Consider the following 15,592-nt stretch of genomic DNA (forward strand, 5'->3'; position numbering starts at 1 on the left):
CCCCGTCATTTGCAGGGGGAAAAGACGGAGGTATCGTGGATGACGGTTCAGGTGCCTTGTAAGGATCCGTCGCCGAGATGGTAATCTACCTTTACCATCGTTCCTACTAGCCAACTTACAATCAATCGATAATAAAATAGACGAACTACGAGCACGTATATCCTACCAACGGGACATTTAAAAACTGTAATATCTTATGTTTCACCGAGTCGTGTCTGAACAACGACATGATTAACATACAGCTGGCGGGTTTTAAGCTTTTTCGGCAGGATAGAACAGCGGCCTCTGGTAAGACAAGGGGAGGCGGCCTATGCATATTTGTAAACAACAGCTGGTGCACAAAATCTAAGGAAGTCTCAAGGTTTTGCTCGCCTGAGGTAGAGTATCTCATGATAAGCTGTAGACCACACTACTTACCAAGAGAGTTTACATCCATATTTTTCATAGCTGTCTATATATCACCGTAGACCGATGCTGGCACTAAAACCGCACTCAATGAGCTGTATACGGCCATAAGCAAACAGGAAAACGCTCATCCAGAGGCGGCGCTCCTAGTTGGGACTTTAATGCAGGGAAACTCAAATCAGTTTTACCTCATTTCTATCTGCATGTTAAATGTGCAGCCAGAGGTAAAAAAACTCTAGACCACCTTTACTCCACACACAGAGACGCGTACAAAGCTCTCCCTCGCACTCCATTTGGCAAATCTGACCATAATTCTATCCACCTAATTCCTGCTTACAAGCAAAAACTAAAGCAGGAAGCACCAGTGACTCGGTCAATAAGTAAGTGATCAGATGAAGCAGATGCTAGGCTACAGGACTGTTTTGCTAGCACAGACTGGAATATGTTACGGGATTCTTCCGATGGCATTGAGGAGTACACCACATCAGTCACTGGCATCCTCAATAAGTGCATCGATGACATCGTCCCCACAGTGACTGTACGTACATGTCCCAACCAGAAGCCATGGATTACAGGCAACATCCGCACTGAGCTAAAGGGTAGAGCTGCCGCTTTCAAGGAGCAGGACTCTAACCCGGAAGCTTATAAGAAATCCCGCTATGCCCTCCGACAAACCATCAAACAGGCAAAGCGTAAATACAGGACTAAGATCGAATCGTGCTACACCGGCTCCAACGCTCCTTGGATGTGGCAAGGTTTGCAAACTATTATAGACTACAAAGGGAAGCACAGCCACGAGCTGCCCATTGACACAAACCTACCAGACGAGCTAAATTACTTCTATGCTCACTTTGAGGCAAGTAACATTGAAACATGCATGAGAGCACCAGCTGTTCCGGACGACTGTGTGATCACGCTCTCTGTAGCTGACGTGAGTAAGATCTTTAAACAGGTCAACATTCACAAGGCCACAGGGCCAGACGGATTACCAGGACATGTACTCCAAGCATGCACTGACCAAATGCCAGGTGTCTTCACTGACATTTTCACTCATGACTGCATGGTCAGGCATGACTCCATCATCACCATCATCAAGTTTGCCGATGACACAACAGTGGTAGGTAGGCCTGATCACCGACAACGATGAGACAGCCAATGGGGAGGAGGTCAGAGACCTGGTCGTATGGTGCCAGAATAACAACCTATCCCTCAACGTAACCAAGACTAAGCAGATGATTGTGGGCTACAGGAAAAGGAGGACCGAGCATGTCCCCATTCTCATCGACGGGGCTGTAGTGGAGCAGGTTGAGAGCTTCAAGTTCCTTGGTGTCCACATCACCAACAAACACACTAAGACAGTTGTGAAGAGGACACGACAAAGCCTATTCCCCCTCAGGAGACTGAAAAGATTTGACATGGGTCCTCAGATCCTCAAAAGGTTCTACAGCTGCACCATCGAGAGCATCCTGACTGGTTGCAACACTGCCTGGTATGGCAACTGCTTGGCCTCCGACCGCAAGGCACTACAGAGGGTAGTGCATACGGCCAAGTACATCACTGGGGCCAAGTTTCCTGCCATCCAGGACCTCTTTAACAGGTGGTATCAGAGGAAGGCCCTAAAAACTGTCAAAGACTCCAGCCACCCAAGTCATAGACTGTTCTTTCTGCTACCGCACGGCAAGCGGTACCGGAGCACCAAGTCGAGGTCCAAAAGGCTTCTTAGAAGCTTCTACCCCCAAGCCATAGGACTCCTGAACAGCTAATCAAAGGGCAACCCAGACCCCTCTTTTACACTGCTGTTACTCTCTGTTTATAATCTATGCATAGTCACTTTAACTCTACCAGTTGAAGTCGGAGGATTACATACACTTAGGTTGGAGTCATTAAAACTAGTTTTTCAACCACTCCATAAATTTCTTGTTAACAATCTATAGTTTTGGCAAGTCGGTTAGGACATCGACTTTGTGCATGACACAAGTCATTTTTCCAACAATTGTTTACAGACAGATTATTTCACTTATAATTCACTGTATCACAATTCCAGTGGGTCAGAAGTTTACATACACTAAGTTGACTGTGCCTTTAAACAGCTTGGAAAATTCCAGAAAATGATGTCATGGCTTTAGAAGCTTCTGATAGGATAATTGACATCATCTGAGTCAATTGGAGGTGTACCTGTGGATGTATTTCAAGGCCTACCTTCAAACTCAGTGCCTCTTTGCTTGACATCATGGGAAAATCAAAAGAAATCAGCCAAGATTTCAGCCAAGACCTCCACAGGTCTGGTTCATCCTTGGGAGCAATTTCCAAACACCTGAAGGTATCACGTTCATTTGTACAAACAATAGTGTGCAAGTATAAACACCATGGGACCACGCAGCCATCATAGAAGGAAGGAAGGAGAGTGTTCTGTCTCCTGGAGATGAACGTACTTTGGTGCGAAAAGTGCAAATCAATCCCAGAACAACAGCAAAGGACCTTGTGAAGATGCTGGAGGAAACAGGTACAAAAGTATCTATATCCACAGTAAAACGAGTCCTTTATCAACATAACCTGAAAGGCCGCTCAGCAAGGAAGAAGCCACTTCTCCAAAACCGCCATAAAAAATCCAGACTACGGTTTGCAACTGCACATGAGGACAAAGATTGTACTTTTTGGAGAAATGTCCTCTGGTCTGATGAAACAAAAATAGAACTTTTTGGCCATAATGAGCATCGTTATGTTTGGAGGAAAAGGGGGGAGACTTGCAAGCCGAAGAACAGCATCCCAACCGTGAAGAACGGGGGTGGCAGCATCATGTTGTGGAGGTGCTTTGCTGCAGGAGGGACTGGTGCACTTCACAAAATAGATGGCATCATGAGGTAGGAAAATTATGTGGATATACTGAAGCAACATCTCAAGACATCAGTCAGGAAGTTAAAGCTTGGTCGCAAATGGGTCTTCCAAATGGACAATGACCCCAAGCATACTTCCAAAGTTGTGGCAAAATGGCTTGTGACAACATGGCCAAGGTATTGGCGTGGCCATCACAAAGCCCTGACCTCAATCCTATAGAAAATTTGTCGGCATAACTGGAAAAGCGTGTGCGAGCAAGGAGGCCTTACAAACCTGACTCTGTTACACCAGCTCTGTCAGGAGGAATGGCCAAAATTCACCCAACTTCTTGTGGGAAGCTTGTGGAAGGCTACCCGAAACGTTTGACCCAAGTTAAACAATTTAAAGGAGGGGCCTCCCGGGTGGCGCAGTGGTCTAGGGCACTGCATCGCAGCGCTAGCTGTGCCACCAGAGTCTCTGGGTTCGCGCCCAGGCTCTTTCGCAGCCGGCCGCGACCGGGGGGTCCGTGGGGCGACGCACAATTGGCCTAGCGTCGTCCGGGTTAGGGAGGGTTTGGCCGGTAGGGATATCCTTGTCTCATCGCGCTCCAGCGACTCCTGTGGCGGGCCGGGCGCAGTGCGCGCTAACCAAGGGGGGCGGGTGCACGATGTTTCCTCCGACACATTGGTGCGGCTGGCTTCCGGGTTGGAGGCGCGCTGTGTTAAGAAGCAGTGCGGCTTGGTTGGGTTGTGCATGACTTTTGACCTTCGTCTCTCCCGAGCCCGTACGGGAGTTGTAGCGATGAGACAAGATAGTAATTACTAGCGATTGGATACCACGGAAATTGGGGAGAAAAGGGGGTACAAATTTTTAAAAATGTAAATAAAAAAAAATTTTTAGAGGCAATGCTACCAAATACTAATTGAGTGTATGTAAACTTCTGACCGACTGGGAATGTGATGAAAGAAATAAAAGCTGAAATAAATCATTGTCTCTACTATTATTCTGACATTTCACATTCTTAAAATAAAGTGGTGATCCTAACTGACCTAAGACAGGGAATTTTTACTAGGATTTAATGTCAGGAATTGTGAAAAACTGAGTTTAAATGTATTTGGCTAAGGTGTATGTAAACTTCCAACTTCAACTGTACATGTATATATTACCTCAATTACCTCAACTAACCGGTGCCCCGCACATTGACTCTGTACTAGTACCCAAAGTATATAGCCTCGCTTGTTATTTTACTGCTATTGTTGAATTACTTGTTACTTTTATTTTCTATTTTTTACTTATCTGTTTTTTTACTTAACACTTATTTGTATTTTTTTTCTTAACTTCTTAAAGCATTGTTGGTTATGGGCTTGTAAGTAAGCATTTCACCGTAAGGTCTATGTTGTATTCGACGCATTTGACAAATAAAATTTGATTTGATTTGATACTTTATACTCTATGCATTCCTCTTAACAACTTAAAATATATATGAAAAATGCTTTTAATTACTTTTTCATATCTTGCCACCAGCATACTAGAATCGGCTTTTCGTCTTTCTCCCCTTCCTCTTTTAATGTTACTCTCCTCCTCCTCGGCGTCCTAGCTCCCTCCTTTACATTTTGCCATTCTCTCATTCCATCCCTTTGTTGTTGTAACTCATCTTTTAGTGTGTCGTCTTATGGTGGCCACCTTCCACTCAGCAACACCATTAAAGAGAGAGATGAATGCGTCCATTAAATCCACAGTTCGACCACCACGGCCGTCATCAGAGACTAACGGTATCAAGGATTTAATGAAGTCAGACTTAAGATGGGCTCATAAATCAGTCAGAAACTATCACATTGGAGGAGAGGTGGAGAGGAGAGAAGGAGAAGACAGATAAGAGAAATAGAGAAGAGAGATGAGTGGAGGGAGATAGAGGAGATATGTAGATTAGAATGCATCTTTATGGGCTTGTTTCACAGACATACAGGTTTATATAACCATATTTCCACTTTGTATTAATGAGCAATTTAGTGAGGGAACTGGAAAACTGACATTCTAACTTATTTTCAGAGCCTTCCGGCTACAGAAGTAGAGTGAGAAGGGGCAGTCCAGAAAGAGAGAGAGAGAAAGAGCGAGTGAGAGAGACAGAGGGAGAAAGACAGATAGAGGAGAGAGAGAGAGAGAGAGAGGGGGGAAAGAGAGGGGGAAAGATTGAGTGAGAGAGAGTGGGAGCAAAAGAGAGAGAGAGAAAGAGAGAGGGGGAGAGAGAGAGAGAGAGAGAGAGAGTCTGGGTTCATTCAAGGCTATCAGTCGTCTTTCCCCGGTCATCAGCCATCACATGTGCAGAATGATAAACGCTCTGAGAGCTAAGATTCCTGACCTATTTTACTCAAACTGACACAAAAATCCACTTTGAGCTGCTGTCTTGCGCTCATAACCTCTGTCTGCATTGTGCCCCATGCCTTTTCAGCCTCACAAAGAACACACTCATTCAAAACTCTACATACAGTGTTTTAATATATTCATATTGATATTAATTAATTAATTGTTATTAATGTTAATCTGTTCAGCCAAACCGAAAACTATTAAATGATAAATGAGAGATAGCGCCTTGAATTACTTAATTTGCATTAATTTGTGGTGGATTCAACAATCATCCAAAATGTAAATTATGAATATTCATATGTTAAATACTGTACTTAATATTATACATAGTCTATTTAATTGTGTAACAGCCATCTATCTGTATGTTGGTTTGTTTTAATAGGGTTGGTGAGTCGTGACTAGGTATTATTAGATATTTGGCAGTCTTCATCACAACAAGTATGTATGCCAACATGCTAACATGGGTCTTTCATTCCGATCTGCAGTGATCAGCAAAGGGAGTCTGATGTACCAACTGCATACAGTAGCTCAGGCTAAGCTAGGTGGAGAGCTATGTCCTGTCCTCACCTGTCATCATGTTAGCATGGTACTACATTTTAAAGTGTGTACTGCATGTACTTGGATATATATGTATATATTTTTATTTTGTCAAATACATTCAACAAATGTAATCATGGTGACATCGGCTGGGTTCAAACTCATTTCTCTCTATTTAACACAAGCACATCATTTATTTAAACCATTGAGTTTTTTTATCCCGTCACTGCTAATCAAAGTGGAATTAAAACCCTGGAATGAGTCAATGAGAGGATGAACAGTAGACTCTGACAACAACAGCGAGTATCCTGACTGATGCAGAACATCACTTGAACATGAGGATACTTCATTGAGAATAATTAGCATGATGAGTGACTGATAATGGCATAAAAGAGTTGAGTGTTCTGATAATGAGGTCCGTTTTTCTTCTCGACAATCCCACCATTATTTTGATCTCACAACATTGTATTTGTCATCTGGGTAGCACTTAGCTATGAAATATGTCAACAAACAGTCAACAGAGCGTTGAATAAAATGCGTTGTGATTCCTCTATTCTGACCACAGTATCTGCTTACAGAGACCCTGTTCACACTAAGGGCAAACCAGATGTACAACCCATCAGATGTTCTAAATCATATGACTTGGTAGGGAGCAGGTAAAGAGTCGTTAGAGAGCAGGAAGAAATGGCTCCTAATGTGAATAGGGTCAGAGAGGTCAAACCGCTCCTTGGTCAGTTAAGTGGTAGTACGGTACGGTGGCCCCAGGACAGAGGTTTAATAGCCAGAAGGTACTGTAGTAGCTAGAGAGAATGCCTCTGTGCAGTCCAGCTGCAACACCCAGGAGAGCTGAGCCCTCCAACCTCCCTCTAGCTAACAGCATTAATCATACAAATACAAGTGCACACACACAGACACACACAGACACACACCGTGTTGCTGTCCTCTACTGCTTCCCTCCCATCAGTCTTAGTTAGCCAGGCACTCCGAAGGGAGAAAGCCCTCATGAAGATCTGATTAACAATGTAAGTACCTATAAGCACATGCCTCAGCCTTGCAGTCGATATGCTCTAATACCCACAGGCTTTCTAGTGGTACTTCATCTCCCACACCGGGAATAGGTTGTTCACCTGCTAACACTAAGATTAGTCTCTTCTCAAATACCTGAATCTGCTCTGCTGAGATGAGGGGAGGGTTTAGAGAGATAGATTGAGATGTATGGAGGAAGTTGTTGATTTACACTTACATGCATTCACAGAAACACATAAGCAAGTCCTGAAACACCCTTGAAACACACCACAGTGCAAAACAATTAGCAAAACACGGACTCTTTTCTAAACAGTAACAGAATGAAGGAGTTCTCTAGTTGTCCATGATGCAGGTTTGACTGGCCTACCATTCTCACCAACCCAGATCAGCCATACAAGGCACTGGAACAACGGAATGTTGGTAAATTAGCTTTTATTGTCTAAAGAAATTGTCAAAGAAATTGGTGTTTTTTAATAATTTAATCATGGAATGTGGTTGTTTAATGACAAACATGTATTTGTTTAAAATCTATTACTTGATGGTTTCATTTCAGAGAGACAAATAATCCAGTTTGTTTTGCAAAAATGCTATATATCCACCACACTCAGATAAATAAGTAGGACCGCTAGGTTTTACACACTCAAACGTAACAAATTACTACGTTTTTACTAAAGAACCGTACAAATTATACATTTGTGACCTCAATATATAAAAAATAAATACATTTTTAAAAATATAGTAATATGAGATCTGTATGTAAAACATGAACATTTGACATTTTAGGCATTTAACAGATGTTCTTATCCAGGGCCATATACAATTAGTGCATTCATTTTCAGATAGCTAGGTGAGACAAACGCATATCACAGTCAAATATACAGGATACGAAAATTCCATTCCAGCTAACCAATGGATATACACTGAGTGTACAAAACATTAGGAGCACCTGCTCTTCCCATGACATAGACTGACCAGGTGAATTCCAGGTGAAAGCTATGATCCCTTATTGATGTCACCTGTTAAATCTACTTCAATCATTATAGATGAAGGTGAGGAGACAGGTTGAAGAAGGATTTTTAAGCCTTGAGACAATTGAGACATGGATTGTGTATATGTGCCATTCAACAGGTGAATGGGCTAGAGAAAAGATTGAAGTGCCTTTGAGTGGGGTATAGTAGTAGGTGTCAGGCACACCGGTTTGAGTGTGTCAAGAACTGCAACGCTGCTGGGTTTTTCACACTCAACAGTTTCCCGTGTGTATCAAGAATGGTCCACCACCCAAAGGACATCCAGCCTACTTGACGACTTGACACAACTGTGGGAAGCAAGAGTCAACATGGGCCAGCATCCCTGTGGAACGCTTTCGACACCTTGTAGAATCCATTCCCCCACGAATTGAGGCTGTTCTGAGGGCAAAAGGGGTGTAACTCAATATTAGGTATATTTTGTACACTTAGTGTATAGAGGTTTGCAAAAAAATCAATTAATAAAAAAACGTATAACATTAATATTTTACACACACATGAAGGTACCCATAAGCAATCATTTCTGAGGAAAAAACAACTGTACCCTGAGAGAACACCACGTAGAGGCAGGCTGTGTGTGTGCTGCATGGACCCAGCACATTTTACGACACACAGACACACTGCGTGTTTGTGTGTGTGCGTGCGTGGAGTTTCCGTTCCATGGTTCCGTGGCTTGCTGAACATCCTCTTCGTGGCACCCAGCATCTTATTCAATCTGGGTGGAGTGAGATCGCTGAGATCATCGAGAGCACAAACCAGTTCTATACAGAGGACTCATTGTTGAGCAGGGATTCTTAGTCTGAAGTTAAACTACTAAAACCAGGTAGAAAGTTATTCAATAAATTATATCTCTGAACTATTTTTCTTCAATGTGGGTATCAAAATATTGGTTGGTTTTGTGGTCTCAAACCAGTAAGCTTATCATCATTCTTCATCACGAATATGGGCAAAATGCAATTATTTACAATGAAAAATGTGGGAATGTTGTTCCCTTGTCATATAACTTGTCATCTTTACTATCAATATAGCATTAAAAATAGTTTTACAGTTTGCATTTTGGCAAAACAAATGCAAATATTGGGTTGTGGCTGAGACAACCTGGTTAAATTTGGGTCCCGAGGAAAAACCAGTTGAGAACCAATGCTGTAGAGAACTGTTGACCTGAACTAACCCCCAGACTGATACCTTCTGGCTCAGTTGGTAAGGGCGTGGTGCTAACAATGTCAAGGTTGTGGGTTCAATTCCAGCAGGGATCACAGCCAAGTTCAAATTTCAGGTTTCAGGTTTATTTGCCATATGTTATCAAAATATTAAGTTCTCAATCAATCAATAGTCTCTGGAAATCAATCATTCCATCTCTAAAGGCTCAGAGTTCAGATTAAACTCCCAACTGTTATTCTTCCTCTATCCAACTCCAACTGTCCTGAAGCTTTTAGTTCAACTCTTAATCAACTGAGGGGACAAAGGGATCATCAGGATGAAATCCTGTACTGTCTACGACTAGTGGCAATCCACACACACGCACGCACACACACAAACACACGCCCACACACACCTCTTTTTTCCCTCCATCCATTTCCCTCCATTCAAAAGACTGATGAAATGGTGCTTTGCTGTAGGATAGACCTCTAGAGTCCCGCTCTTAGACAACAACCCCCCACCATCTATCTCTCCATTCATCCCTCCATCCCCCGCCGTGGACTCTGTGCCAAGCCCGCCAACTCGAGAGCTCTCTCTCCCTTTGCTGTGCCTTTGTGATAATCACAATAACGGAGTAGGGATGCAGAGGGCTTTCTGTTGAGCCCACGCCAACCAGCCTGGCTGGCACAGCACAGGGAACCTCTTGAATGCCTCATTCACACTGCCTAACCCATTAGATCAACACTGTAATGTGCTGGCTGTGATATTTTCTTTTTCACATTGTCCTTTTTACAACATGGTTCCAGCCACTATGGGGGATGTGTAACCAGGCCAGTACAGCTTGGTTTGACTTGGCTCGGTTAGCCCCTATAGTGTGAATCAGGCTTAAGCCTGTACCGTAGGTTTCACCATCTCCCTAGCTAGCTAACCACAAATAGTCTGCCTCTCCTCGATACTGTTCTGCTAGGGGCTAGAGCATCACAGTCAGGCGTTAAGTCTTCTAACGATCAATGTGTTCAGCAGCTGGGACTGGGGCCACCACCACTTTCTCTTCCACTCTGAAGATTCTTCTCTCTGTTTCTCTCTTCATCTCTCTCTCCATCTTTTTCTCTCTGTCTCTCCCTCTTTGGCTCTCTGCATCTCTCCATCTCTGTGTGTGTGTCTCTCTCTCCCTCTCTGTTTCCTGCTTAGAATGGCAGCAGAGCTGAGCCATTTGCCCCTGTGTCTGCTCTGTGTACCTTTCAACATGTCAAAAGTAACTAAGTCATCACTTCAGAAGAGAACATTAGATTTCTGCCTGGCTGGCAGTGTCTGTGTTGCCTGCCTCGTCAGACAATTGTCGGCTTGCACACACACACACACGCACACACACACACACACAGGCCCACTTTCTGTATGAAACCAGTGTCAAGTACATAACAATATAGTATACAGTACACCAGCAGGTCCCCCTCACAGGAAAGTGACTGATAAACCGCCACACACAGCCACCCAGGTTCAACCTCCTACACTCCGAGACAAAACAGTACTATCTAGAACCTAAAAGGGTTCTTCGGCTGTCCCCATATGAGAACCCTTTGAAGAACCCTTTTTGGTTCCAGATAGAACTGCTTTGGGTTCCATGTACAACCCTTTCCACAAAAGGTTCTACATGAAACCTAAAAAGGTTCTGCCTGGAACCAAAAAGGGTTCTTCTTTTGGGAACAGCCAAAGAATCCTTTTGGAAAACTTTTTTCTAAGAGTGCACACACTCATAGGCCAGTATGGGTATGCTATATAACACCTCACCTGAAACTATTCCATTTTAAATATTTTTTTAAAAAGAAACGCTGAACATCTCCAAGACAAATGCTAGTGTAAAAGCAGGTGAGCTAGTTCTACTCTTTTGGCCATTTTCTAGTGTTTTGTGGTGGAAAACTACAAGGGTCGAGTGTAACATGTCTTGACAGGCTAGAAAAAGCTTTTATTTTTTATTTGACAAGCTGGCATTCAATTGCCACTCCCTGTTGCACACAACAAGCTTCCATTCCCCCTGTCACAAGAGTCTTTATGGCTGATTTAAGATGGAATCGTCAACCCTGTTACTTTATTTGGCACTTAATAGGCATTTACTATAGTAATTATTTTATTTAACCTCTTGAGATGGGAAAACGTGAACATGTGCTCTTCATGACAGAATGTTAAAATTAGGTGAAATCAAACATTTTTTGGACCAAGCTACACTTCTCAAAAGGCACCGAATTGGTGGAACGACCCAGTTCACAACAGCTATTAAAGACTGCTTTTAAATAACCGGCAGCTGACACTGTATTTGATTTGATCATCCCCCCGCTTATTGATCCATCTACGTATCTTCTCCTACTGATCTCATGAACAACTTACTGATGTGTGTGTGTGTGTGTGTCCATTCACATGTAAGGGGAAAGGGGATGTACATGTGTGTGTTGTTCTGTGTTTAAAATGTTATTAAACCCATTGCCCACTGTTACAGCAGCACAATATGTGCGTGCATGTGTGCCTGTTTTTAACACTGTTATTATGATTAATTATGATTGAATCGAGTTGTTTTCACCCTCTCAGCCTATCAGATCGCTGCCAAACCAGCCAATCAAAGCCATCGTTACACACAAATCCGTGGCAGAATCTGAGCTGGCATACAGTTAGGCATCCCTGGGAAGCACGCACGCACGCACACACAGGGCCTGGAGAACTAAGCCCCTTAAATCCAATTTAAAACCTAACCATAAAGATTGGAGTACTCCTGTCCCCTGCACTTACTTAGACCTAAATGAAATGTTGATTTCATTGAGATTAATTATTTCTGTTAACACTGCTTTCTTTCTCAGAATGTTATGATTGTTGTATATTGTTTGAGAGAGTCGAGATGCCAGATAAGGGACATTTAAGAGTGTGTGTGCGTGCGTGCGTGTGTTTACCACAAAACTGTAACAAAGTGACAGGAAGATGAAGGGTGTATTAAACAATGCATCCTCTGTGTATGACTCAAAACAAGCCCTAAAGAAAACCAGAGCTAAACTATACGACCTAAGGTCTAAGGCCCTGATAAAATGGGTGAGTGCAATCTGTGTATAATTGATCCTCTTGTTAAATCTTTGGAAAAAATTATCAAATATTCAAATATTTCTTTCAACCATTAGATGGTAGTAGGGCTTGGAGAGGTAGGACTAGGCCTATATGATTTGAACAAATAGGCCCTATAGAACAAAGAATCCTCTCCCCAACAACTGTGTCAATATAATCCTCACATAAAACTAAAGTAGATTACACAAACACTCCTCTATTAGATTAAACCCATATGAATTTGAATTTAAAGGATCATCTCTATTTTCGTGGAGTGACTTCATGTCATCATCTCCCGTTATTGTTCCTTTTTTCTAACTGTTAAAAAAAGCATCAAATTACGTAGCCCGTGCGTGAATACAACGCGGGTAATGAAACAAGGTTGAGTTCGAACTGCTCATGTTGTCACTCAGTCACTTCTACAATCAGATATTCTCCTTGTAATACAATCATGACACGGATGCATCACAGCACAGCTCGCAGACACTATTTTCCTCCATAGCACAAACAAGACGTTTATATTGGTCCTGATTGGCTCTGCTCTATATAGCCTATAGGCTGTAAACCCAAACAGGATGAACCCAGTAACCCTCTCCGCCTCCCTTTCAGTCTCAACTCACCGCCCCTTTCTACACACCACGTTTACATGCACACCAATATCCCGTTATTATTCGGGATACTCAAGTATTCTGTTTTGAATTGACGCATATAAACATCATATCCCGTTTACAATAACCTGAAAAAGCTTGAATCTCGGTTACGAGAAACTCGGATAAAATGCCTGGGATATACTGATGTTAGATGGGATAATGTGGCATGTAAACATCTTATCCTGTTTACTGTTGTTTTTCGTGGTCTGCGCAGGCTCAGTTTCGCATACCATCGAAAGGGGAAAGGGGGATACCTATTCAGTTGTTCAGCTGAAATGATGTGCGGGGGGCTGCCTTAATCGACATCCACGTCTTCGGCGCCCGGGGAACAGTACTTTAACTGCCTTGCTCAGGGGCAGAATGACAGATTTTTACCTTGGGTGTTATGTGATGTTTTCATCAGATTGTCAAACAAATCACTTCAAGAAGTAGGCTACTTGCACAGTTCGATTCACCAAAATTCCACAATAATTTATTTTGCTGATACTCTGTACTGGACCGTATAGCCTACTAGCTACATTCACCCCTAATATATACAACGTTCTGCTTATAATTTCCGACATTTGGTAGGCCATTTGTTTGTCAACTGTAGTTAGATAGGCCTGCATGCAGCTTCTCTTCTGTCATAACTTGTTGACACAGAAGACTAAACAAAGTATTTCACCAGAATGTCTTAAATCGACAGAAAGAATGCATAAGTAATCTCGTTAACACAGGTAAAATTGTCTGTTTCGTTTAGGGACCGGAGAGAAAACGCAATAACTCCAAAACTATGTAAAGATTGGTATTGTGCAAAATGTCCAAATGTGATCAGTTTGACAGGTTTTATGGAAATGAAAAGTTGAGAAAAAGTTAAGTGTCAAAGATAACACAATACATTCGCATTTGCATTTTCTCAAGATATGCTGAAATAAATAACTAATATTTCTCCACTCCTGTTCCTAAGACAAAATGTACATTTGTATTATAATTTTACAGCAAAAAATTCATAATTCTGCAGGAGTTGATGCTATACATGTGAGAGGTTAAAGGCCTACAGTTAGTGTCTATATTTCAGTTACTATTCCATTTAACCCATATGAACTGGATAAATAGAACCTTGTGAGCGGGATATCAAAGGTGCATGTAACCAGTTTATCCCGAATAAGACCATTAAGCGGGATATGAGCAACTATCCGGAATTCTGTGTGCATGTAAACGTGGTCATGACTGACTGCACCGTGGAGATTACAGTGGTAAATGTGGGGAAATGCGAAAGCCTGAACTCGTTAGAAACAATCATTTACTTTAACCATCAGTTGAGAGCCATCATTTATTATGTCTGGAGACTGAACAGCTTATGGAAAGACAGTGGCATAGGCCTATAGGTTACCCCCTATCAACACACCATCAACATAGAGGCTAATTACTATGCATTTCAATAGGCTATGTTACTGTACCTTCCATCCAGCGGAACTATTGCTGTCGCCTTTATCCTTGAAATAAGGGACAAAGCGCACCATCCAATCGTAAACCTGCGACAGAGTGAGTCTCTTCTCCGGGACACTCTCAATGGCACGCGTGATGAGGTCCGCGTACGACTGGTTTCCCCACGCGTTCCTCCGGGACGACTTGGCTTTGCGCAGCTGGCTGGTCACGTCGAGGGAAGCCCCGGACATGCATGTAGGAGCGCCGGGTGCGATAGGGACCGGGGCGCCGGCTGGATGTTTGAGCTCTACGGGTGCGCCACCTCTTCCCTCCGCTGCTCCGCCGCGGCATGCCGGCACGTTGTATTGAAGCTGCTCCAGTTTGATAGATGCCAGGGGCAGACCTCGATTTGCTTCATCCACTCCCCGTGGGAAATCCTCAGGACACGGCGGCAGCGGCCAGGTGCATGACCGAGGCCGGCCCTCCAGCTCGTATTCCAGATTGATTCCAACCTGATGCGCGTCCATGCCGTTCTTCTCCATCATCAGCATCTATCCGTCTGGATTAACGCCGGAGAGGCAAGGTCAGAAAGACAGAAACAATCCACTATAATCCTCCAAATGCCTTTGGAATGGTTCAAATAGACCAAATGTGCCTTCTTGCCTACAAGCAACTGCTACTGTCTGATACAAAAATATGATAAAACAATATCAAAAAGCCAGGAGAGGCGTGGAGTGGGATCATTCTGGAAGAGCATGTATTCTCTATGCAGTATCAGAACAGACCATAAACAACATGCATCCAGCGCGCAGCACAATAAATTAACCAGGTCCCGGGGATGGTTAAAAATCCATTCTCAAACTCATGTATAGATTCAGCAACACAGACTTGATGAATTGTGACTAGCCTAATGTCCCTTTAAAAACGGTCTGCTGCAGCAACAGTTGATTCCCTTGTCCAACGGCTATACTGGCTGGCAGGCTTGGACGATATATTCGATCAAACCCCAGAATTAAAGCCAATAAAATGTGACTGTCTCTCACGAAGTTTCCACACGCTCACTGTTTCTGTCGTCTGGAATCTCCTCTCCGTCTCCTCTGCAGATTAGTGACCGGCTTTCACTCACACGCAAGCGCTCACGCG

General features: G+C 43.1%; 1 protein-coding gene across 1 annotated transcript in view; it reads right to left on the reverse strand.

Moving 5' to 3' along the window:
• LOC120026870 (forkhead box protein O6-like) overlaps positions 1-15,000 on the reverse strand; it is a 53,640-nt gene extending 38,640 nt beyond the window's left edge. Inside the window, exon 1 of the mRNA XM_038971589.1 lies at positions 14,482-15,000. Coding sequence (XP_038827517.1) covers positions 14,482-15,000 — 519 coding nt within the window. The remainder of the gene's footprint in view (positions 1-14,481) is intronic.
• Positions 15,001-15,592: the final 592 nt, after the last annotated feature.

The sequence above is a fragment of the Salvelinus namaycush genome, chromosome 32, assembly GCF_016432855.1.
Source record: "Salvelinus namaycush isolate Seneca chromosome 32, SaNama_1.0, whole genome shotgun sequence".
NCBI classification, from domain to species: Eukaryota; Metazoa; Chordata; class Actinopteri; order Salmoniformes; family Salmonidae; genus Salvelinus; species Salvelinus namaycush.